Source organism: Notolabrus celidotus, chromosome 20 (genome assembly GCF_009762535.1).
Source record: "Notolabrus celidotus isolate fNotCel1 chromosome 20, fNotCel1.pri, whole genome shotgun sequence".
Lineage (NCBI taxonomy): Eukaryota > Metazoa > Chordata > Actinopteri > Labriformes > Labridae > Notolabrus > Notolabrus celidotus.
In genome coordinates, this window is record NC_048291.1 from 20,887,738 (window position 1) to 20,911,606 (window position 23,869).

Genomic DNA, 23,869 nt, shown 5'->3' on the forward strand with positions numbered 1-23,869 from the left:
CACAGTGAAGTCCCAGTCAGACATTAGTATCCTTATCTGTTATAATTTGAATTGAATTGAAAATTTACATTGAGGGTAATGTTACAAAAGGTGAATAGGACTTCTGCAGAGATATTTATGATGACTTTTGTCTTCATTCAGCTCTCCTTCTTCTCAGGCTTTGACAGTTGTTACACCTTTAAAAATAAAGGAGGCAAATGTCCCAAATTTTAACATGTTGTTATGATCACCACCAATTAAAGTTTAAGATACTGTGTCGCAATTAACTTCATCAAGATCCACCCACCAGATATGCTGTTGTTGCTTGGATTGCAGGACCCAATACTGCAATACCCTCCATGGTGTTTAGCCTAGCAAATTACCAATGCTAACGCAAGCTATTGGCTTTGCTAAAGTGTCAACAGGCACTCAGACTCCTTTATCTGGATTGATTTGATATGTGTGTTATCAGGTTGTTCTTGACATAACTTATGCTATTGAGAATTAACAGCTTTAATAGTGTTTAGACCAATCAGAATCAAACACTTAACGCAGCCCATTAAAAAATGACTAGACAATGAATGACATGGAAGAGACCTGAAGCTAAAATACTTCTTCCCCTCTCCTTTATTTTTCCCATGTAATCTCTTCCAGACCTCTGGAGCGAGGCTGGCGTAAAGCCAAAGAAGGAACTCCTGGACCACCAAAGGTGCCCTTACGGCAGGAGGTGGTGAGTGTGACGGGTCAGCGGCGCGGTCAGCGCATAGTTGTACCTGTCAAGAAGCTGTTTGCCCGAGAAAAGAGGCCTTATGGATTGGGCATGGTCGGGAAGCTCACAAACCGCACCTACCGGAAGCGTATTGACAGCTACGTCAAGAGGCAGATAGAGGACATGGATGACCACAGGTACAGCCTCGCCTTACGTGTGTGTGACTGATGAGCAGTTTCTCTTTATTTCCCTGAGGAGAGGACATTGATGTTTGTTGATTGCTGATGTTGTTTATGTTTTCAACACTGTCTCCTCCAGGCCTTTTTTTACCTACTGGATCACATTTGTCCATTTACTTATCACTATCCTGGCTGTATGCATCTATGGTATTGCACCAGTGGGCTTCTCCCAGCATGAGACAGTTGATTCTGTGAGTACCGGCTCAGCTGTGATGAATAAACCTTCATGATGTTTTTATGTAGACTGTTCCCTCTCTGACTTTGATGTCTTTTGATTCAGGTTTTAAGAAACAAAGGGGTGTATGAAAATGTCAAGTTTGTACAGCAGGAGAACTTTTGGATCGGGCCGGGTTCGGTGAGCACTCTCCTCCTTATTAGAAAAATACATATGTCAAAAATTATGTCTACATTTCTACTTCATCTTTTTGTTGTCTGTCCTTTCTTAGGAATCTCTGATCCACTTGGGGGCCAAATACTCTCCATGCATGCGGCAGGACAAGCAAGTGCATGATCTTATCAGGAAAAAGAGAGCTGTTGAACGCAACTCTGCCTGCTGTGTGCGAAACGATCGCTCCGGCTGTGTCCAAACCTCAGAGGAGGAATGCTCGGTTGGTACACAGCCCTGATTCTCAATTCTTGTTCCTTTATCAATGAGAAATCAGATAAAATTAGAGTCCATCTGTAACCCTCTCTGTCCGTGTTATTATTTGTAGAGTACTCTAGCTGTGTGGGTGAAGTGGCCGAAGCATTCCAGCGTTCCTAAGTTAAATGGTACAGACAGACAGCATGGCTCTGTGTGCCACCAGGATCCCAGGTAAGGATTCTTTCATTTCAATGTGTCAGCTCTAAATGAACTGATAGTGGCTGTTAAATATAATATGCCAATCTTGTTTGACCTACAACAGGATATGTTTAGAGCCTGCCTCAGTATCACCTCATGACTGGCCTGATGACATCACAAAGTGGCCGGTGAGTACAGTGAACTCTGCCTGATAGAAATACATAAAATAAGTACTTTATGAATACAGATCAGGTCATCCGAAGAGTTATATCTCAGGAGATCACTCTCATTTAGTCTGACTGTTAGGAAACACTTAAAGGATTCATTGATTTGTTTCCAGTATTTGAATAATTCTATTTGTTCAAAGGGATGGCAAAGTTTTTTTAACCTTCCTGTCGAGGTACTTATTGATAACGTGTACTATATACATAGATGACAGAGAGCACAGTCCCTGTATGGAGAAGCTATCAATCAATCAATCAATCAATCAATCAATCAATCAATCAATCAATCAATCAATCAATCAATCAACCAATCAAGCTTTATTTATAGAGCACTCTTCATACAAATCAAATGCAATCCAGAGTGCTTTACAGCGATTGAAAAAAATTAAAATCAATGACTAAATATAAAACAAAAATGGATTTAGAAGTAGAGACTAATGCAAACCAACTGCAATAAAGTGTTTATAAATAATCAACAAAGAAATAAGTACCTCAAGTTAAACTAGGTGGAGTTTCTACACAGAAGCTAACCTTCTTACTGCTACGACAAGGTCAACTGAAACATGTGCTTTAGCCCCAAAAAACGTCTCACACGTGAGGAAACATTCCAGTCAAAGTGTATGCTGTATTTATAGATACTTTCCCTGCGCCACCTGTGGTACTATTTTTTTATCTGCGACATGACCCTGTATCCTTCCTCATGCAGGGAAATGTACTAAGCTGTTGAGGGTGAGTGGTTTGGATGCGGAGGCTAGCGCACAAGCCACAAAAAACTAAAGTGGGGCGACGTTGGCCTAGTGGTTGAATTGCCGCCCCATATACTGAGGCTAAAGTCTTAATCACAGCACTTGCTGGTTTGACTCCCAGCCTTGACCATTTGCTGCATGTCTTCCCTCACTCTCTATTCCTCACCTTACCTGTTCCTCTTCAGCTGTCCTGTCTAGTAAAGGTGAAAAGGACAAAAATATAACTTTGAAAAAAATCTAATTAGCTGCTTTCTCTTTTAGATTTGCACCAGGTACAACACAGGGAACCACACCAACCTGCCTCACATAGACTGTACCATCACAGGCCGACCCTGCTGCATTGGAACCAAAGGGAGGTGAGGACAGCCACTAATATTGACTAATATTTATCCAGAACAAGAAGGAGTCGTAGTTTATCACTGGTTTGCAATTCTCAAAACTACTGCTGTTTTTCTTCAAGGTGTGAAATCACATCTCGGGAGTATTGTGACTTCATGATGGGCTACTTTCATGAGGAGGCTACACTCTGCTCTCAAGTAAGCTGATTTCTGCTGGATTAAGTGTCATTTGGGATCTTGTATCGTCACATTTTTTCACATTTGTTAATATTTGGTTACCTTCTCCAGGTGCATTGCATGGATGATGTCTGTGGACTCTTGCCTTTCCTCAACCCTGAGATCCCAGATCAGTTCTACAGGCTCTGGCTCTCACTTTTCCTCCATGCTGGGTAAGTCAGTAGCCGTCAAGATCATCAAAGTAGTCTGACTTATTTTAGATGTGCCATGAAAGCAGGTGGAGAAAAGGAGAGATACAGGAGGTAATATTCACATATCTTTTCAATGACATTGTTGATAAGGTCTTCATATGGATAAGAGGAAAATGTTATAAAAGCCAGCTCTCTGTCTGATACTGATATGAAACATCAATGTGTTTGTACACAGCAGTGAGGAGCAGGATGATTAAAAGATCTAAATCAGAGTCAGGTTTCTTGTTCGAATATGTTTGGCACAAACAAGGATATTGTCAGTAGCTCTTGGTGTACTAACAGTCACAACAAAAGGAATGGAGAAAGAGATAAAGAGACGTTCAGTAAGCACAAAAGACAGATATAAACAAGAAGATAAAATAAAAACAGGATGTTATTGGCAAACAGTGTCTGATGAGTACAATAAGATTCCGGGCCACTATGTATATGTAAAAAACACTGACTGTCTATAAATATGGATGACTGGCCCCCGTCTCCTCCCATTGTAAAAAAAAAAGTGAAGCCAAAATACCGCTTGGATTGGTGACGTTTTATATTATTCTGTTTGACACAATGTGCAAATTATTTTGACTTGTCAACTGAGCTGTCTGGGGGTTTTCAAGGCAAATGCCCCTTTCAAAAGTGCAAAGGCATCATTATTTTCCATCATAGCAGCAGCGGGAAGCAGGGAGACACTGTGGAGATTTAACTATGATTTGGACGTTCAAGACCCCAGCTGATACAGACGTGCTGGACTCCAGCTACAACAACTACCACTACTACTACTATTCGTCTCATCACTATCATCACGCTCTCTTATTTTCCTCTATCTCTCTTTTCAACCCCAACTCGGTAGAAGCAGATGGCTGTCTAACATGAGTCTGGTTCTGCTCGAGGTTTCTGCCTGTTAAAAGGGAAGTTTTTCCTTGCCGCTGTAACTAGCTAATGACTGCGAGGTCCATTGTTCATGGTGGATTAGATGAGATAAGACTGAGGCTGTTTTCAAACGGCCTGTTACATTCTACCTACGAATGTAGTAAGCAGTAGGTACTGCCTACTACATACTGCGTTTGCATTTAGTATGAAGTATGACTGTTCTGTTGGGTTTGGTCTGCAGTATGCTGAGCCAGACGTCACTGGATTTCCGGTTTTGGAAAGCGGAAGTAAACAATGGCCATTGATTGATTGATATGGTGTGCCAAAAGGGACAAAATAGCTTACAATTGAAAAAAACTAACTGACCTTTTTTGACATCCCAGTGAACCAATCAATGCTGACAGCCCTAGTATTTCAGTCGTCTAGTTTGACCAATGTCCTATCTGTTAACGGGGAGAAGGCTGGCCGTATGACCTATACTGCTGCCACTCACCAGGGGGAGCTCCATATGTTTCAACCTCACTCTCAGGGAGAGGTTGTGCCGTCCATCTTTATATACAGTCAGTGGTACAACGCTTGTTCTCAGTGGTCACTTGGAAAATATTGCCAATATTCTTGTGACTTATGAAGACAGTCACTCGCACAAAGAGTAAACCTCAATGTGAAGAGGAGCAGTGCTTCATCTCGGAGCTGTCTGTTATCTGTCTCCTGGGTAATTAACCGAAGTGCCCTCACTACACGAACTCATTAAGCTTCAGTGAGATAGAGAGTGATTTTGTTGATGGGCTGTTGAGGGGTTTACCTCTTGTACACAGAGGAATCGTCCTCCTGACACGTGAGGCTATTCAACCAGTTACACCCACGTACAGTAGGTCACACTGCACACACGTGAGCGCTTTTTCCTCTTCTCCCCCCCTCCTTCAGGATCCTTCACTGCCTAGTGTCAGTGGCTTTTCAGATGACCATCCTGAGGGACCTGGAGAAGCTTGCTGGCTGGCTGCGTATCTCAATCATTTACATCATCAGTGGCATCACTGGCAACTTAGCATCAGCCATCTTCCTGCCCTACAGAGCTGAGGTGATCACAAAACATCATGTCAAAAATATGACAAATCATGCATCCCATTTTTTACCCAGGTTTCACCAAACACAACTCATAAATGAATACCAGAGAATATTGTAAGTTTACATTCCTGTCTCTGCTGTCTTTGTCTCAGGTGGGTCCAGCAGGCTCTCAGTTCGGGATCCTGGCCTGCCTGTTCGTAGAGTTGTTCCAGAGCTGGCAGATCCTGGCGCAGCCCTGGAGAGCCTTCACCAAACTGCTGTGTGTGGTGCTCTTCCTCTTTGCCTTTGGGCTCCTGCCCTGGATTGACAATTTTGCCCATATCAGCGGCTTCATCTCCGGCTTCTTCCTGTCCTTCGCCTTCTTACCCTACATCAGTTTCGGCCGCATGGACCTGTACCGCAAACGCTGTCAGATCATCGTCTTCCTGCTGGTGTTTGTCGGGCTCTTCTCAGGCCTCGTGGTGCTCTTCTACGTCTACCCAATCAAGTGCGAGTGGTGTGAGTTGCTTACCTGTATCCCTTTCACGGACAAATTCTGCGAGAAGTACGACCTCAACGCTCACCTGCACTGAGACATGGACAGTGTGAGGTCAACAGGAAGGCACCAGGTCAAAGGATGTGGACTGAAAAGTGATATCAGCCATTTCATGTCTCTGCCCCTGTGTGTGCGGAGGGGATCTCCTCCTTCTCTGTGAACAGTATACTTGTGTTTTTTTACTCTGTCAGTATGAATACCTATGCCACTCCTCTTAAGGACTTCCTTTAATCACCTCCCTGTTCACGGGCAGTCATTTTCCCTCCTTCACTGTCCAGTGAAACAAAGCTATGGCACTTCTGAACCTCATCACAGCACCCAGCTGCCCTTTACATGTGAGGGAAGAATTAGAGAAGCCACCACTGGTACAGAGAAAAGGAATATTTTTTTAATTTACAGCACACTTCAGATGAAAGGTTTTATTATTACTATTCAGGCAACCTCATAACAGAAGCAGGGACAAACATCATATATTGATACCTTTGGTGCCTTGTTGAAAAATGTACCAACTACTGCCATATTTTTGTTACGTTACGCTGAGCACTCGAATGTTTTCTTTAATCGGTTTATTGCTTCTCAAGAAGTGATGATGGTTCTGAACATGGTAGTGTTTTAGCTACCTGTCTACTCACATGTAACTGAAAACAACAGTAAAAAAAATCTATAAATTTAAATGGTGTGTGACTTTCTATGTGTCATTGTAAAACGCATGTGATTGTTCAGAGTTTATTTAAATAATACAACAACAACAACAACAAAAAACAGCGAAATTCTGATACAGATTTTCAGTGCACGTTACAAGTGTTCTTTGTGGTTGCATGATGCTGCCGACAGGCAGAAACCTCATATCTCCATATTTTATTATTATTTCCTTTTCAGTCTTTATGTATATAGCGCCAAATCACAACAAACATTATCTCAAGACGCTTTTACAAACAAAGCAGGTCTAGCTCATTCTCTGTTAAATTATTAACAAAGACTCAACTTATCTCATCTCCATGAGCAGAGCACTTTACAGCATTTAGCTAGCTACAGCAGCAGACAAAGAAAAATGTCCTTGTAACAGGCAGAAACCTTGAGCAGAACCAGACTCATGTTAGACAATCTTCTGCCTTGACCTAGTTGGGTTTGGAAAGAGGGGCAGACACCCTTAGTGCCTATCAGCAGGAAATTTCAGCCAATGAGAAGCATGATACAATCTTGTTATTTTAATAAACACAGCTAGTTTTGGAGATATGAGGTTTCAGCCGGACAGCGACGATCAATATGTACATCTTTGGTAACTCATCTTAATAATAACTATAGAAAGATTTGTCACATCTTTTGACTGCTGTGATCTACTACTACAAAATAAGAGCATTTGCAGCGACAGATGTATGCTTCATATCCTGCAGTTATTTCCTAAATTACATTAGAAAAAAAGGCTAGTTATTTGAAAAATAATATCAAATAAAACGAAACATAGTATTTAACTGAAAACGCCAAGATACTATTAATAACAGGAAGAATATCATTTGATATCTTATTCGGAAGACATTCGTACATTTTCGGTTTTCCGTGATATGTGATTTCTGGTTGATTTTGCGACACCTTGCTTAATTCTTCTCGTACTCTCGAGATTATAACTCTGGTTTTCCTGTGATAATGAGGAATTTAAGGGTTGTTGCCTCGAGATTTCTGGCGATCTAGAAATAGAACAGGCTGGTCACTGCGATAAACCAGACAACCACGTGCCATGCTACCATTGCCCACACTGATGAGGTAGGTTGAGCATTTCTCAGTTTTTTTTTGTGTTTTTGTAACTCAGGAGATAACTCAAATGAACTCACTATCACAGGAAAACAGTAAATGTACAGATGCATGTCCATTTACGGAATAAATGCAAAGTAATTGTTTCCCTCTCTGTGCATGACTCCTCTTGGTCCCTGCCATCCTCACACACTCATCCTTTTTCAGCTGGATAGTATGAGGGGCTCACAATTGGAGGTCCAGACAGACAGACCTTGTTAAGAAAATTGGATGAAGTCCATTGGTGCAAACTGGGCTCTGTGCCACTATCTGTCCATCTGTCAGCTGTGTCTTCCTGCCAGGAGTCCAGGTTAGAGGTGAGTAGTTAAAGGGAGGGAAGGGGTAGTGGCTGATGGACTAGCAGCCGCTGTTCCGCCGAGCGTACGCCAGCCCTCCGAGCGTGTACTCCATCTCTTGGAATTGCATGTTGGATACGGTGATGGCTGATGGTCCTTTCCCTTTGAAGCCGGCCTTGAGGTAGAAGGGCACCAGGAAGTCCTCGCAGATCAGGAGAGCTCGTCGGAGGCCCGGCAAACAGTGCAGGTACTGCAGGTAACGCCACAGGAGGATGGGGCCCTTGCCTTGCTGGCGACAGTGGCGGTGCACAGACAGCACATGGATGTGCACAGCAGAGGTGGACGGGACATGCTGAGTCATCGCCTCCTGGAGGAAATGAGCCAATTCAAACATATTAGATCAATTTAATGAAAAATCTATTGTTTATGGGTGAAATAAGTTTTGCCACACTGTAATGCACTCCTCATGTATTTTCGAAAATCCAGTCCTACCTGTGATAGCCTCTCCTTGTCCCATCCAGAGCCAATGATGAAAGCCACTAGCTGTCCCTCCTCAAACCAACCCAGAGACAGCTCAGGGCACTGGCCCAGGAAGTTAAGCACTTCATCAAGGGTAAGAGGGCACTCTCCAGACACCGAGACGAACGCTGAGGAGGGAAAAGAACCAGCTCAGACTGTGGGTCAAGCCCTGAGAGTATAATCATGATGAAGATCAGGGAAAGACTATAGGGGGAAAGCAATTTCATCTCTCTCAAGTTAGAACTGGCAGGGATGATATTGAGCACCCAGAAGCAGGGTTTGAGATACAGCATAATCCTTATGTCAAACACAGACGGTCGAGTTCTAACATGAACACACACTTCAGGGTAGTTTGATGAAGCAGGATGATGACATACCTTCTCTCTCAATCTCAAACACACTGATGGCGTCCTGTGGCGTGAGGTTCCTGAACTCACTGGCAGGGAGTGTGTGCCGTCTCTGCTGCATTGGGCTGACCACTCTCATGGGCGTCTTCAGGAAAAAAGGCTTGAGGAACGGTGAGCCGCTGACCTTCTGTGCCATGATGTCTTCACAATTCAAAAAAGGTTTGAGATTTCTCTAGGCCCCTTTCTCTAAACTGTTCAGTCCAGCTCTTCTCAATAGAAATGTAACACTGACACACTCAAGGGAAGGTACACCCTGCCAATACAACTTTGTGTTCTCTGTCCTAGAGCTGGATCTGTAAGGAGGCTGACCTCTATCTCTCCTGCCTTCTCCCTCCTTGTCTTCTTTGTCTGATCTCATACTGTAAAGTAGTCGTCTCAAAGTAGGTGGCTGTGCACGTGCCGCAAAGTCTCTAAATCCCCTACTTTCTGATGACACACCCTTTGTTCTTTGAATATTTCTTTTGTGATTTAAATCTAATCATCCTGCTTGAGGAAAAGACTTTAACTGTTCCTTTTATAGCCACTAAGTTAGACGTATTTTCGCTAAGGTTACTGACAGCAATCTCACACCTTGTTAAGAAAATGTGCGCTATTTTTAGAAAGACTTCCTGAGATGACGTGACATAAAGGCAGATTTGATAATATGAATTCTACTGGTCTTCAATGGTAAAAATATATATTAGCACATGTACAAACTGTACATTCAGGTATGTTTTTCAGTGATTAGAGGTCTCATGTGACGGGATGCAGTGTTACGCATGTTTTCAGAGATCAAGGGCGTGTGGGCTAATTTAACACTGAGTGTGTGGAGGGGGATTTGTGTGGATTGCTGTAAGGATGATTTCATGCCTCAAAGAGGGTTAGCATGCACTAATTAAATGAGAGAGCACTTGCTCAGACTGCCCTGAGGTAAACCTGTTTGCACAGATTTTGTTCTGCTGTCCGCACACAAACAAGTCTGATAGTTTTTTTTATCCTCAAGCTCTGTATCATAAATTCTCATCTAAAACTAAATATTGCCCTGTCAAGCATCTGCTATTATTTAAAGCAGACACTGTTATTAAATGTAGTCTGTTAAAAATCTGGTTCAGCCTAAGCTCTTGTATTGTTTAATGTAGCCTGAAGAGCTTAAACCAGACTACCCAGAATTGTTTTGTTTCAGGATTACTGTCACCCTACTTTTCTTTTTGGCCTCCACTCCAGGGATAAACAATGAAATCTGCCACATCATCAGCGTACAACATCATCTCTGCTCATGAGATCATAGGAGGTCAGAGGCAAATTTAATACTGTCCAGAAATGAAACAGCCTTTTTCTGACCTGTAGCTTTTTCAATCTGCATGGCCTGCGAGGAGAGGTGCAGTCTAGATTATTACATTGTGGCTTTTAAAACATCCTGCCAGACCTATCCACTTGACAAAGTTAATTTTGTATAATCACAGTTATATGTTTCAGATTATCAGGCAGAGTAAAACATGTTTTTAGGGTTTAAATGAGGCAGGACTTTGGCTCTATTGTATCACACTGTAAACGTAAAAGAGCCTTTTCAATTATACAGCATTTGTTCGTATAAATATTCACCTGCACAGTTTCTCAGTGTATTATGTTTTACAGGCAAGCTTGAGGCTACACTAATACTGAATACTCATAAAACTCTGTAATAGTGTACACCTGTTGTTCCAGCTTAGCAACAGTTAACCATCACTACTGAAGAAACAACCTTTCAGAAGCTCATCCTATGATGGATTAAACTCCTCACAGATTCAACCTGTAAGATAAAAAATATACTACCTACAGGTGTGGTTTGCTAAGTCTAGCTAACATTAGCAGAGCTAGCACCACCAACCTTTAGTCCTCCTTGCAGAAAACCATGACAATAGCACGAGTAAGGTAAAGGCAAATAACTAGCTTACCCAAATAGGCTACTGCATTAACAAGGATACTATTTCAGGACTTCAAATTAGCTGCTTCATGTCAGAAGAAGCAAAATATTAAATATTTCCAGCTAGTCAACCTCTGAACCAGATGTTTTAAAAATAGAACTATGCAAAGCACCACCAGCTGCTTTGACTGAACTTAACTGATCAAAGAGAAGCTATAATCTCAAATCACAAAACAACTGTGATTAAACAGGTCCTTATAATGTCAAAAAGGCCTTTGGGGAGTATGCTATGCATTTTTTCTGAAGTACATGTGACAAAAGTGGCGTTAAGAAAATAACCTGTGTAACAAGTGAGGTGCTCACCTGACACCAGCTGCTACTGGAAGATTACAGATTCTGGCATTCAACAGGAAGTCTTGTGACGTTTTTTTTACCTGCTTAAAGACACAAATTGAGATTGAACTTGTGTGAGTGTGTGCACGTGTGGCAGCATTCATTCACTTTGCTCTGAGTCATCTTTAATGAACCTTGTCGACAGTGCAGGTTATGTCTTCTCCTTCAGCCTTCTGTCACCAGACTTAGTTTATTCATTAGTGGAAGATTAACTAAGAGCCTGACTTTGTGGTTTTATACTGGTCCATGGTCCATGTGTGTTTTATACACTGTACTGCAATCAAACTGAAAACTACAGGCTAGTCTTTCTTCACCAGCAGAAGGTGCTGCTTTTCCTTATAAAGAACTTACTGTATGTAGGCGATACTATGCTTATACATGGTATACTTGGTTTACACAAAGTAGTTGGTAGGCTCAAAACAGCTTGAGTTTTAATGTTCTTACAACAAAATGATGCATATAAGCGTTATCATTCATCACCAAGCTGTTGTTTTTTTTTTCTTTTTCAAAACGTACATTGAGTCCTTCTTTGTTTTGTGTTTTGAATAACAGTTCTTCAATACAATCTTGAAAAACTTGCTTTAAGTCAAAACAGAGTGATGGCTGAGTTCACAATCAACACATGTAAAAATAAAAAGTAATAATAAATTAGGATTCTCACTTTTTATATAAGTGCCTGAAACACTTGTGTGCTTTTAGACATAAAAGGGGTTAATTAACACAGGTCAAGACAGTTTATTGATTGTTCTCCTCTACCCTGCAGTAGCAAGCTGGACCTGGGAGAGAGGGGAGAAGAGCTGGAGGAGCAGAACCAGTCGTGCAGGTTTTTAGTTGGTGCTTCAAAGCAATAGAAGTGGATTTAATTTGTTGTGGGATGAAAATAAAGAAAAGATCACCCTGAACTCATGTGTGGTCATTTGGTTGATGAACCCTTAAACACAGTCGTGTGTTACAATCTACAAATATATATATATATTTACATCTATATACATATACATACATACACAAACGTACGATATGTGTATGTATATATATGTATATGTATGTGTGTGTGTATATATATTTTTGTATACATGTGTGTATAAATATATGTGTATGTATGTGTACATATATGCATACTGTATGTATTTACAGTATAATTTCAAATCTTAAAGATCCCAGCACAGGCTGGGCAATTACACTCTGTCATCAAACTTGAGGAGTCAGTTACTGGTTTTTGGCACCCCCTCTGGCAAAGAACCCCTTTTTTGTTGAGTTTGTCCTGGACATGGGAAAGTAGTCCTTTTTTTTAAACAATATATCTCATCCTGCCATCTTTTCACCGTAAAAGTGTTACGAATTTTTTTGCTGTGGAAAATGTAAACAAATGTTGTTTCTTTAGCATGCTGTTAGCAAACACCTACCTTGCAGCATAAATAACAGAAAAAGATAGCTGATGGTGTGGTTTACTTTTGTAGGTCATTGAGAGTTATCAGAATTAATTTCAGCCTGTTACCTAACCATTTAAAAAAAACTAACAGGAGCCAAATCTAATGATTCCACAATATCATGATTATTACACTGGATATTAACAGATTCTGATGTGTAAAATAATAAAACTGTGATGGAGTAGACAACAACAGGCAGTTGAAGTACTAAATGTGTTCTTTATTGTTATACACATGCTGCTATACACACAAGGATGGACAGGTACTGATTTTACATAGAGCCACAAACCACCTACTGTGGAGTGATCCTGGATACCAGGTCAGTCATGGTCAGAACAGGAACAGGAAGGCACAGTATCAAGTTGAAATGGCACAGAAGAGGACCGGGGGCAGACTTAAGAACCGTTTCACTAAAAAGCAGAGACTTTCAAATCTCTTCAAAATGCACATGCAAATATGCTAGCCCAAGTCTTGAAATGCAAAGTTTGCATGTAGTGCATCGGATGTGTTCCTTCCAATAAAACAACTCAAACATTAAGATTAAATGCATATCTGATACATGATCATAACATAGTAAACAAACAGATCAATTTAATATTGCAATAACAAAAAGAAGAAACACTTTTTCCAGTAGCATGAGGTTTGCGATAGAAAAAAAGGCTCTGTACATTAGCATCAAAAATCCTGTCTACAGCTGGAGACGGTTGTGTATTGTAGCATCTACACAAACACGGATGTCCAATGCAACAAGCAGGCAGCCATATCAAGTCAAGGCACATAGATCTATATGCATGGCGCTATACATACAGGACCAAGGTAAGAAACACGAGCACCTGACCCCCTTTTTGTTGCAGCTACGTCACAGAAGCAGACACTGGCGATGCCACGAAGAGACTGTACAGAGATCTGCCACATCTACAGCAAGCACACTGTGCCATACTGTGTTAGCTTAGCATGTAGCTGGAGCATGTGGTTTATGCTTGTTGCAGGATTTAGCTATCTTTGAGTTCAGCTGTTCAGGATGTAAGTCTGTATAGATTTGAGTCTTAAATAATGTGCATTGAATCTAGCTCTATTATTACCTTTGTTATCAGATTCTTTATAAGTAATATAGTAAATGATTTGGTAACTACACAGTTATAGTAGTTGTACATAGATATTACATCATTTGAAATAAGAACAGGACATGTACAGATGTTTGAGACTGCATTGACACTTAAACTAATCTCATTATAAACTCTTGTTAAAGGAATGGATTATAAATGATTTTGTTGGAGTGTAAAATCACCTCAAATGGACACACAGACGTATAAATTATATGTTTTCAGATTTCTGGTCATAACCCAAATCAAACTCTCTGGAAAAACAAGTTAGAAAGTTATTCATGTATGTCAATGGATCAATATCCACACAACAAACGTAGTTCATAAACTCTTCTGCGTTTAGTTTCAAGCAACTGATTCAGAGTTAATTGATCTTTAAGTGTGCTTAAAAGCACCACCATGACTGGTAGTGAAATATCTCTCTTCATTACTACAAAACTACTCCGGCCCACACAACTTACACACACAACTTACCACCATCCAACAGTTAATGAAATGTTCTGGAGCAGGGGGAACAATGTTTTTTTTATCAACATTAGTCAAAGGGAGCATCTTTGTGGGAGTTAAATTTTTTTCAAACAGAGTCCTCTCTCGTCCTGCTGAGCTTCCTTTCATGGCCTTCGACAGCTCCGACCACACATGTACTGTAGGCTTGATGGGGACAAGGGATAGAAGGGCTGAATGATCTTTGTAAAGCATAAATCTGTTCTGATGGATGAGGAAGAAAATGCTGAATCAAGAGTCACGGGTTGAGGTGCTCATCCTCCAGATGAAGGCTGCTACCAGGACACAGTAGAGGCTGGCTGGAGCAGTTTGTGCTCTGACTTTTCAGGCTTTCTGTTGACTCGGATGACCCTGGAGACAGAGAGGAGACAGGTTAACAACACAGCCATGAGTGGAATTGACAATCAGATACGATAGGCCTTGTCTGCGTACCAAAATGTTGTATCCTTATATGAAGATCAGGTGAGTCATACACAGAGAAGCAGAGCAGAAACAGAAGCTTACATACCACACTTATTCCTCCATACCAATAGAGCAGGCATCAGGACCTAAAGCTGCCCAAAGTGAGGCAGTGTGAAGGGAAACAGGATGGTCGGAAACAGGAGAAGAGTGTTAGGAAACAGAGAAGCACCAGAGCACACAGGTTAAACGCAAAGCACAGACAAATTACAGATTTAGTCAAGATTTTAAGGAGAGAATCGAAATAGAAAAAGAAAAGAAAGAAGAAAAAAATGTGCAAGAACAAGGTAATTTGTAGTTGTGATGGCTTTCATTCATCAAGCTGGTTAGTTGGAAGATTTTCCTCATTTGTTCCATTGGAGGATTTCTCACCTGGCAGAGATAAGTCGCCTGCTGGGTCACTCTCTGTTTTGGTCAAGCTGCTGTGCTCACTGCTGCAGTCCTGAAGGATGTCTCCTCTAGAGGGCGTCCTGTCCTCTGAAACCCAGAGGAGAGCAAATGTCAGTAAAGCTAACCATCATAACGATCGAACTACGCTCTACTCGACTTATCACAAAACTCACCGTCATCTGGAGACAGGGACTCAGCCGCGTCCTCGGTCGCTGTGGCCTGAGAAGAAGAAGAAGAAGAAGAGGAGACAGGACATGTTTAAGTTTATCTTTGCAGAAAGGTCAAAGTTTAAATGTGAGAGGTGGTGCAGAGGGAACTTACGTCTGTGGGGGCAGGGCTGCTGGACAGAAGAGTGTGTGGCTGGGCGTCGGACATCTCGGACAACTTCTCCTCGTCTTCCTCCTGGATGGGGGAGGACGGAGACCTGAGGGTGCTTAAGGTAGGGACAAGGAAGAGAGATTAATAGAGATTGATTATTAATCCCAGCTAATTACACTGACAGATTATGTTAGCATTGATAACAGCTGATATGTTCTCCTTATATTGTGGCTTTTAGAAATTATCTAAAAGAAAAAATCTGCAGCAAGAAAGTCAACTGACTGATGGGGGAGGAAACTGAACACCACATCCCGAAGTGCTTGAGTTATACATACAAGCATGTCATCTTCCTCCCTGTCCTAACCCAATTATTTGCAGTAATGACCCTCTGTGCCTCTAAACTCGATATGACTGATTACCTGTCAGGTGACTTGCTGACTTTGCCTTTCTGCAGACCTCCGTCACTCAGATGCTCGGGGGAGCTCAACTGTCTGTTTTCACCCCCTGAGAAGTTGATGTCATCGTAGAGGGGGGCAGATGGGATGGCAGGAGACACCGACCGCATCCCGTTCAGAGCCTCCAACAGAGAGATGGGTTCGAAGCCGGGAGGGACCGAGTCTGTGCCCTGCAGAGACACGGAGTCGAGGACTAGTGATGAAAAACTGTTTGTAAAAGAATGATGAGTACTGCTAAAATGACATGCTTTACAAAACTCACATGGAGTATTTAGCTATTTATGCTTTATTCTCAAATTAGCTTCAAGTGGCTGATGCAATATTTCATGTGCATGCCTTTTCTGGCAAAGCTTCAGCCTGCCTCACTTTCTTAAACCCTGAAGCAGCTGCAGCCACAAGTGTCCACGTCAGAACAACTTGTTGCTCAATGCTCAATAAAAGTTAGTAGGAATCTAGATCACATCCTTCTTTGTTTTACTGTTAAGTTTTCTTCTTTCTAAAGCATTGGTTTAAAAATGTTGACAAGAATAACATCTTAAACACACAAAACTACATCCAAATTAAAAGGAAAAAGATGATTATGTGGCTCTCATTTGTTTCCAGTTTCTTTTGATGTCCCTGCACATCTTAGCCAGCTTCAGCACACTTTAACTGATTATGCACAGATGTGCGTGAGACTCACTGAGTGCTCATCGTGGTCCATAGTCTGAGCCAGAACGGGGCTGAAGGACACAGGGGAGAGAGCGCCGGGCTTTTTCCTTACTGCTCTGATCTGCAGCAAAGCTCTGAAAGCTGGTAAGAGAAACAGAAGCTTAAGATGAACAAAGAAATATTCAAAATGATGCATATGAACATCAGCCTTTCTTTAAGAGCTTGATTAAAACAGATAAAGACGTCTTACGAAGCCTGCAGATGGGACAGTTGTTGGCCTGGTAGCGAAGAGTGTCTGCGCAGGAGTTGCACAGACACAGATGTCTGCAGGGCAGGATGAGAGTGTCCCGCAGGTCAGACAGACACACGACACACTCGTTGCTGTTGTCGCTGTTCTCATCATCTGATGGCTGGACAAAGAAGACAAATCAAATTTACACAAACAAAATCAGATGATGATGATTTTTGTAGTTTGTGTTTGAGGCGACATGGTAACTATACCTTTGTTTCTTGGTTGTTTTTGTTCTCAATCCCATAGATCTCTTGTAAAAGATAGCTCACACGGTCCACCTCGAAAGACGCAGGCACAGGAATGTCACGATCATGTTGCACAAATATTTTAATCATATCATATACTGCTTGGATCTCAACACTTCATCAAGGTCTGTCTTCTTTGAGCTCTCTTTAATCTAAGTTTACACTCTACCGAGAAGATCTGCATTACTCTGACTCCCAGGGGTCTTGGCACAGATTTTTCTAACACTGCAGTCTAGTTAGGGTCACTGAAGCTCTGTGTAAAACATCCAGCGCTGAACATATAGCATACAGAATGTGCTTTGGGATGTACAGGCTTAGAATCAGGCTGAAGTGATGTGCCAAATAATGTCGAAAGAGATCATTCAGGAACCTACGATTTGTTTCTGCTTCAGAGGCTTGACGGAGAAACTGCCATCGACGTGCTGGAGGTAGAAAAAGAAGCAAACGTGTTTTAGCTCTTGATTCATGCACACTGAGATTGTGTAATAGGTGCATCATACATACTTTTTCAAAGGCTGCAAGGAGCACGTGAGCATGTCCGAGGCAATCTGAAATAGAACAATAAAACAATTTAAACGTCCACTGCAAAATGTATCTAACTGCAGTTGCAATCAGGATGTGAGAATTTTACAGCCTCTCATCTGATTACTTGGGGTCTGTTTGGTTACACCCATCAGCTGCTATGACTGTGCATTGGATAGTGGTGACAAACATGCACATACACACACAGTGCAAAGTGACCAACCAATTGGACGTGGCCGAGCGAGAGCGTGACAAGCATGCCGACGCTGATCTGATGGCCAAAATTTAAAAATATGTAACATCTGCTATACAGAAAATATTTTTGGTTCCAGTTACGGTGATGTTGGACAGAAAGAAGTGCCGTCTGTGCACAACATGCCTGAGATATGCCACTGCCTTTACACAGTGGAAAAATGCCTTTATTACATTTACAGACTTAAACCGTCTCTGTTTGCACTTTATTTTTTACCTGTAATTTAAAAAAAATTTGTTTGTGCAGAAATACCTGAAGTTTACAAAACATCACATTGCTCATCTTTGCATCTTGAAGGAACGCTCTTATTTTGAAGGGGGACATTTTTTTAACTGTGAAGTTACTTTCAAAATGGTGCTGTACACTCTTTATTTTTTGGTAGTTTTATAATTCAAAACTTACTTCTTTACTTAATATTTGTGTGTGTGAAATTGGAATACACTTTTCAATCTACCATTAATCTCTGCATGCTCCTTGATAACCAAGCAAGTAGACTCACAACATCATCATATTGCAATACTGTCCACAATAATGATAAAAACATGATTTCTCCAAACCATGCGGTACTGACAGAAACTATCTGGAAGCTCTGTGGACCCACCGTCTCCTTCGTCAACCACAGCCTGGATCACCATGGGGAACACGCCTCGGTCCAGGTCAAAGTTCAGCTTTAAGGGAACAGACACATGTATGGTATTACAGACTGAAATTCAAACTCTATGGCCTACAAGAGCAAGTTAGATCATCAGCATAGAAGTGGAATATTTATTTTAATGTCTGAAACTGCTGCCTTGAGGTAAGTGTCAGATTAAGTGATGAGCTACAGGCTGCTAAATTAGACCTTGTTTACATTTTCCTGGACAAAATTTCACTGAGATACATTGGACTGACCACCAAAAAGCTGGATGAGATTTGTATACCACTTCTTATTAAAATACAGAGCAAACTCTGCAAATAGATAGTATTCCAGTCCCATTAAAGTTAAGCATAGGATTTTCTGGAGTCCCTGAGATCCCTAGTCTCGTAGGTTCCTGTGAGTCGTTGCCAGAGAGGGCCTGCTGCTGTGGACTTGCAGACTCCAGCTGCTACAACTACTCCTATACATCTCACTATTAATATCTCCCTCTTTCTTCATCTCCTCTATCTCTCTTTCCAAGCCCAACTCGGTCGAGGCAGTTGGCTGTCTAACACGAGTCTGGTCCTGCTCGAGGTTTCTGCCTGTTTAAGGAAGTTTGTCCTTGCAACTGTAACTTGCTAAATGCTGCAAAGTGCTCTGCTCATGGTGGATTAAGATTAGATCGAACCGAGTCCTGTTTGTAAGATGGGACTGGATCTTATCCTGTCTTGATGTTGGATCTTTGTTAATAATATAAAATAGGGTATGGACTAGACCTGCTCTGTTTGTAAAGCGTCTTGAGATAACATGTGTGCTGATTTGGAACAATATAAATTTAGATTAGTTGATTGAGGTACCCTTTGTGCACAGGTAGAAAAAAGCTCACAGGAAGAAAGTCAGTAAATTAAAGTCACAACACTTTTTGCGTAAGATACTTACATCCTCCTCTTTCCACTCGCTGAAGTCTATTTTGTAAGACGGCATGGAGAACTGCTGGCTCACTCCTCGCTTGTAATGCACAGTTTCAGAGGCCAATGAGGGATTCTTTGGGCTGTACCTGCACACAATATGTTACAGTATGTTACAGATGAATATGTGCAGGAGGTTAAGGAATCCTCACAGTACTACATTGAAATGTAACCATGGATCTATCAAGCCTTCATGCAGCTTTCATGTATAGAGCTCTAAATGTTCATTAAATAAATATGAAAATAAGAACAAATCAAAAACAAAGCACAACAGCTCTGATATCTGATCTTCTTAAACCTGACAAACGCCTCATCTCTGTCTCATTAGAAAAAAACGACTTCTGTTACAACTGTTACTTTCATCTTCTTCCAAGTCATATCTGCAGTATCCATGGTGACTGGTGGTTGCTATGGACCAACCATATCTATTCTTGGTCTTTGTGCTCTAAGAAACAGAGTTTAAATGTCTATGTGTGACACAACGTTTCCACCAAAGCTCCTGCTGTCTGTCAGTTACTCAAAGCTGTTACAGTGCTTATGTTCTCAAGCACAGGTGGATATTTTGTTAATAAAATAAGTGCGATTTGGATCTGTTGGTTGGAGAAGCAGCTTAATGCTTTTGCTCCCCAAAAAAACACGCTTGTGCCTACATGAGTTTTCAGATCAAGTCCTTACACTGCCATCCCATTGGAGAACTCCTCAAACGCCTGGCAGTAGAGAGTGATGGCCACCCGGGCATCAGCATCAAAGGTGAACTCCACACCGTACTGAACCTTTGGTTTCTCTCCTTCTTCAACCACTGTGTCAGAGTCGTCCTTGTATCTGGAGTCAAGATGAAGAGGTCAGTCAATCTTTAATGTTATCTTCACTCACCACTGTGATTTGCATCGTTGTTGCCTCGCTTTTACCTGACTAAGCGCAGGGAGTCCTTCCTGATGTTGACCAGACTCCTCAGGGTTTTCACAGGTTCGTGGGGTGCAGGTGTCACATATGGAAACTGGTGAAATAATGAAAATGATAACATTTGCTTTGAAATCTTCAGACTAGCTAAGACTATCCAATCACAACAACAATGAGGGAGATCTGCTCAGTAATAATATTAAAGCTGTGGGAGATAACAAAGTTCTGAAGTTCTCACCTGTACAGGCCTGTTTCCAAGAAAATTCAGGTCCATATTTTCTCCAAAGAGGTATCCCTCTGGATGTGGTGTGTCAAATTTCTCTCCTCCCATGAAGAAGTGGCTCGCAAAATAATTCCCTGAAGATGACAAGAGCAAAAAAAGGGGTTCATAAATGCACTATGAGCAAGATAGTGACAAGATACTGACCTATTTCAAGAATCTGAAAAAGGACCCCTTTGTCTGTAACTCAGTTCAACTCAATTAATACATAGTCAGATGCAGAGGTTAGAGATCTCCTCCTCCATGTGAATGGCTGTTCCATCTCCCCATCTCCTGAAGTCCGCAACCTGCTAGTCATTCTTGACTCCACTCTCTCCTTCCGGTCACACATCAAATATATCACCAAGTCCGCCTTCTACCACCTGAAGAACATTTCCCGTCTGCGTCCATCTCTCCCCGATTCAGTTGTCAAGACCTTCGTCCGCGGGTTCATAACCTCCCGGCTGGATTACTGCAATGGAGTCCTATTCGGGGTACCTAGCAATGCCCTGGACAGGCTCCAATATGTGCATAACTCAGCTGCCAGGGTTCTCACACATACTAAGCCCTGGCAGCACATCACCCCCACTTTCATGCACCTCCACTGGCTCCCTGTTAAGTACCATATCGCTATAAACTCCTCCTCACTATCAAATCCCTGCATGCCTTTGCCCCCCAATACCTGGCTGACCTCCTCCACCAACACACTCCATCCTGGAACCTACAGTCTTTGGACCTGGGTCTCCTCTCTATCCCTCGGACTGAGCTGCAGACTTTTGGAGACAGAGCCTTCAGCGTGGCAGCCCCTACTATGTGGAACTCTCTACCTCCCAACATCTCCAGCGCCCCAACCCTGGACAGCTTTAAAAAGCTGCCAAAACGCACCTGTTCCTCAAGGCCTGTCCCCGTTAAGATAGTGACTCAAACCCCAAAACAATAACAGCTGGATCAATAGATCAACCTCAGGTACTGTATATTGATAGGGTTCTGGCTTGATTGTAACCATCTAAATGTATGTAAGTATCAGAGCAATAGTTTAAACCATGTACAAAAGTCATGTGATTTCAGGAACTCCATGATCATCACATCTACACCCATACGGAAACAGAGACTGAGGAGGTAGTGTGATCAGCTGAGAGGCTACATAATAATAAAGTAACCAGAGTCAGATTTTCTGGTTTCTCATTTACACACCTGTCCACATACACTATGTTACAACTCAAGGCATCCTTTTAGCACTGTGATAAGTTAACATCATTAAAAATCCATAAAATTGTTTTGATTGGATCGAACATTGTCTATCATTCAGATTGTCCATTTTTAAGCCCTAAATTATGGACATGGGATTCATGCACATCTCAACTCAATTGAGCGTGTACAAAATACTTAGTAGATTTCTGTACATTACATATTGATTCAGGATGCATGGCAATTAATGCAATTGGATAGCGGAGCTGAAATAACATCATAAACAACCAACTTTAATTGTTCTGGGGTCAGGAGCACGAAGTCGACATATTGTACGAGGTATAGGCAGCACAAAGTCACACTAACACATGCTCATACTATTGTCATGTTTCCAATCGACCTGCATACAAAATATTAACCCTCCTATTATCCTTGGGGTCAATTGGACCCCATTTAATGTTTAACGTCTCTAAATTAATTTCTAACATAATTTTTTTGGCTTCATATTTCATGACTTTTCCTAATTTAATGGGGAAAACTTGGAAACGTAAAATTAAAATGTTGATATGTTCCAATTTCATGTAAAAAAATTAATTTAAAAAAACGCATCGGTGTTCCTTGGGGTCAATTTGACCCCAGGCTGTTTTAGCTGTATATAACATAAGAAATATCAACATTTTACGCACATTTGTTTTGGTTGTTTTGGATGATATTGAGGTCCCTATTACCAAGGAGGACACTTCCGCATGTGACTGCAGGAAGTGTGTTTTGGGATTTTTTGGGGTTCTGACACTTTTGGATAATTGAATATGCCCCGGGTCAAATTGACCCAAACATTATTGCTGTTCCAGCGAAACGAACATAACATGAGGGTTAAACTGTGTATATGCCTTATTTATACAGTCTATGGTTTATGCTTGAAGTATATTTTATTTAAAGCTGCTGTGAGGAACTTTTGGTTTGTATCGATTCTAACGCCCCCTTGTGGACAAAGTGATACCTCTTGTCTCTTGTTCTGTACATGCAAAATTAGTGTCTTCAGATAACAACCTCACCCTGCTGTCTTCAAACATTTAGATGTATCACACAATGTGATTGTTTGCCATGAAAACAGCCAAAAAAGGGTGTTTCTAAATCGTCTAAATTTCTTCAATCGTCTGTTCTGACACCTATCCCCTCAGAGTGGTTTCAGGCATTAAAAATGACAACAGAGAAGGTATCAGTGTTGTTGTGGATGTTTTTTTGTATTGTGATTGATGGTCATTTAGAGGCCTCAGTATCAGTTTCAGTCTGTTTCCCAGCCATTTAAAAACTCCTCATAGTGCCTTTAAAGGGCAATTTAGGTAGTGAACAAAGAAACATAAAGTACCTGACACATAAACCTGGGTAACAATCAGTTTCAGGAGGTTTAAATTGCTGAGGTCAAATTGACCCCAAGGATCAAAGATGTTAGTACATTTGAGGGTAACAGGAGTGTTAAATTCGCTGGAGCTAATCCACCGAAATGGAAAATGTTATGAACCTAACAAGCTAGCGTTCATTTGTCTCAATGTTTCCCGTTACCTTAGGTCACACACATCACTTATCTCCCATCTGAACTGAAACAAGAGACAATGCGGATCATATACCAGATTTCGGTGGGAAACGATAGGCCGAGTTGGCCTGGATATCGATATCCTCCACTCCAGCGATCCTGCGGCTCAGGATGGACCCCATCTTCCTCTGCTGGATCGCAGATGTTAGCTACGGTTAGCTAGCAGCCGAGCGGCTAACAGCGCGTTGGCAGTTCTGCCTTCTGCGTGTATTAACGCCAAGACACAGACAACATTCACCTAATGTCAACACTGAACGTCAGATAAACATGTCACACGACCAATTAATGTGTAGCTCCGTCTCTGATGCTAACGCTAACAGGAAACAAATAGAGACAGGCTGTTGTTGTGCCAGAGCAGTGATGACGTAGCAAAGAGTCAACCTGATTGGCTCCTCAAAGAGTTCCAACACGAAGGGCGTTCATCACCATGGTGGGAACGCCCGGCAGGATAGGAGCATAGGGTAGGAGTACATGGGGGAAAGGGGTGAGCGCTGGGCCGTCAGTAGGTTCATTTTCATTACTAGAGAGTAGATGTAGAAGT

General features: G+C 41.7%; 2 protein-coding genes and 1 long non-coding RNA gene across 11 annotated transcripts in view; 2 read left to right on the top strand and 1 right to left on the bottom strand.

Moving 5' to 3' along the window:
* The window catches only part of rhbdf1a (rhomboid 5 homolog 1a (Drosophila)), a 47,898-nt gene extending 41,325 nt beyond the window's left edge, over positions 1–6,573 (top strand). For all 4 annotated transcript variants that reach the window (XM_034711575.1, XM_034711576.1, XM_034711577.1 and 1 more), the window contains 11 exons: positions 634–885; positions 1,007–1,118; positions 1,208–1,282; positions 1,374–1,535; positions 1,641–1,741; positions 1,833–1,896; positions 2,940–3,034; positions 3,139–3,214; positions 3,305–3,405; positions 5,224–5,377; positions 5,517–6,573. In XM_034711575.1, the coding sequence (XP_034567466.1) occupies positions 634–885; positions 1,007–1,118; positions 1,208–1,282; positions 1,374–1,535; positions 1,641–1,741; positions 1,833–1,896; positions 2,940–3,034; positions 3,139–3,214; positions 3,305–3,405; positions 5,224–5,377; positions 5,517–5,936 (1,612 nt within the window). In that variant the 3' untranslated portion in view covers positions 5,937–6,573. The remainder of the gene's footprint in view (positions 1–633; positions 886–1,006; positions 1,119–1,207; positions 1,283–1,373; positions 1,536–1,640; positions 1,742–1,832; positions 1,897–2,939; positions 3,035–3,138; positions 3,215–3,304; positions 3,406–5,223; positions 5,378–5,516) is intronic.
* Positions 6,574–7,387: 814 nt separating this feature from the next.
* Positions 7,388–12,058, top strand: LOC117832458. Its single transcript, XR_004635186.1, has 3 exons — positions 7,388–8,004; positions 8,154–9,068; positions 11,948–12,058. It is a non-coding gene; the product is annotated as an uncharacterized LOC117832458 (long non-coding RNA).
* A 752-nt stretch (positions 12,059–12,810) lies between these two features.
* Positions 12,811–23,719, bottom strand: mgrn1b (mahogunin, ring finger 1b). Of its 6 annotated transcripts, none has more exons than XM_034711584.1 (17): positions 23,363–23,719; positions 20,526–20,644; positions 20,296–20,384; positions 20,063–20,209; positions 19,359–19,476; positions 18,375–18,471; positions 17,533–17,576; positions 17,403–17,450; positions 16,993–17,061; positions 16,742–16,901; positions 16,523–16,632; positions 15,805–16,010; positions 15,389–15,500; positions 15,241–15,286; positions 15,050–15,154; positions 14,727–14,772; positions 12,811–14,569 (listed from the first exon to the last, which is right to left on the bottom strand). In XM_034711584.1, exons 1-16 carry the CDS (start codon positions 23,448–23,450, stop codon positions 14,732–14,734), a joined length of 1,599 nt encoding a protein of 532 aa, XP_034567475.1. In that variant the 5' UTR covers positions 23,451–23,719; the 3' UTR covers positions 12,811–14,569; positions 14,727–14,731. The 6 variants fall into 6 exon arrangements, 4 of the variants coding, with proteins under 4 accessions (XP_034567475.1, XP_034567476.1, XP_034567472.1 ...); XM_034711585.1 differs by having other exon boundaries at positions 18,405–18,471; positions 23,363–23,718; XR_004635184.1 differs by having other exon boundaries at positions 14,727–15,154; positions 18,405–18,471.
* Positions 23,720–23,869: the final 150 nt, after the last annotated feature.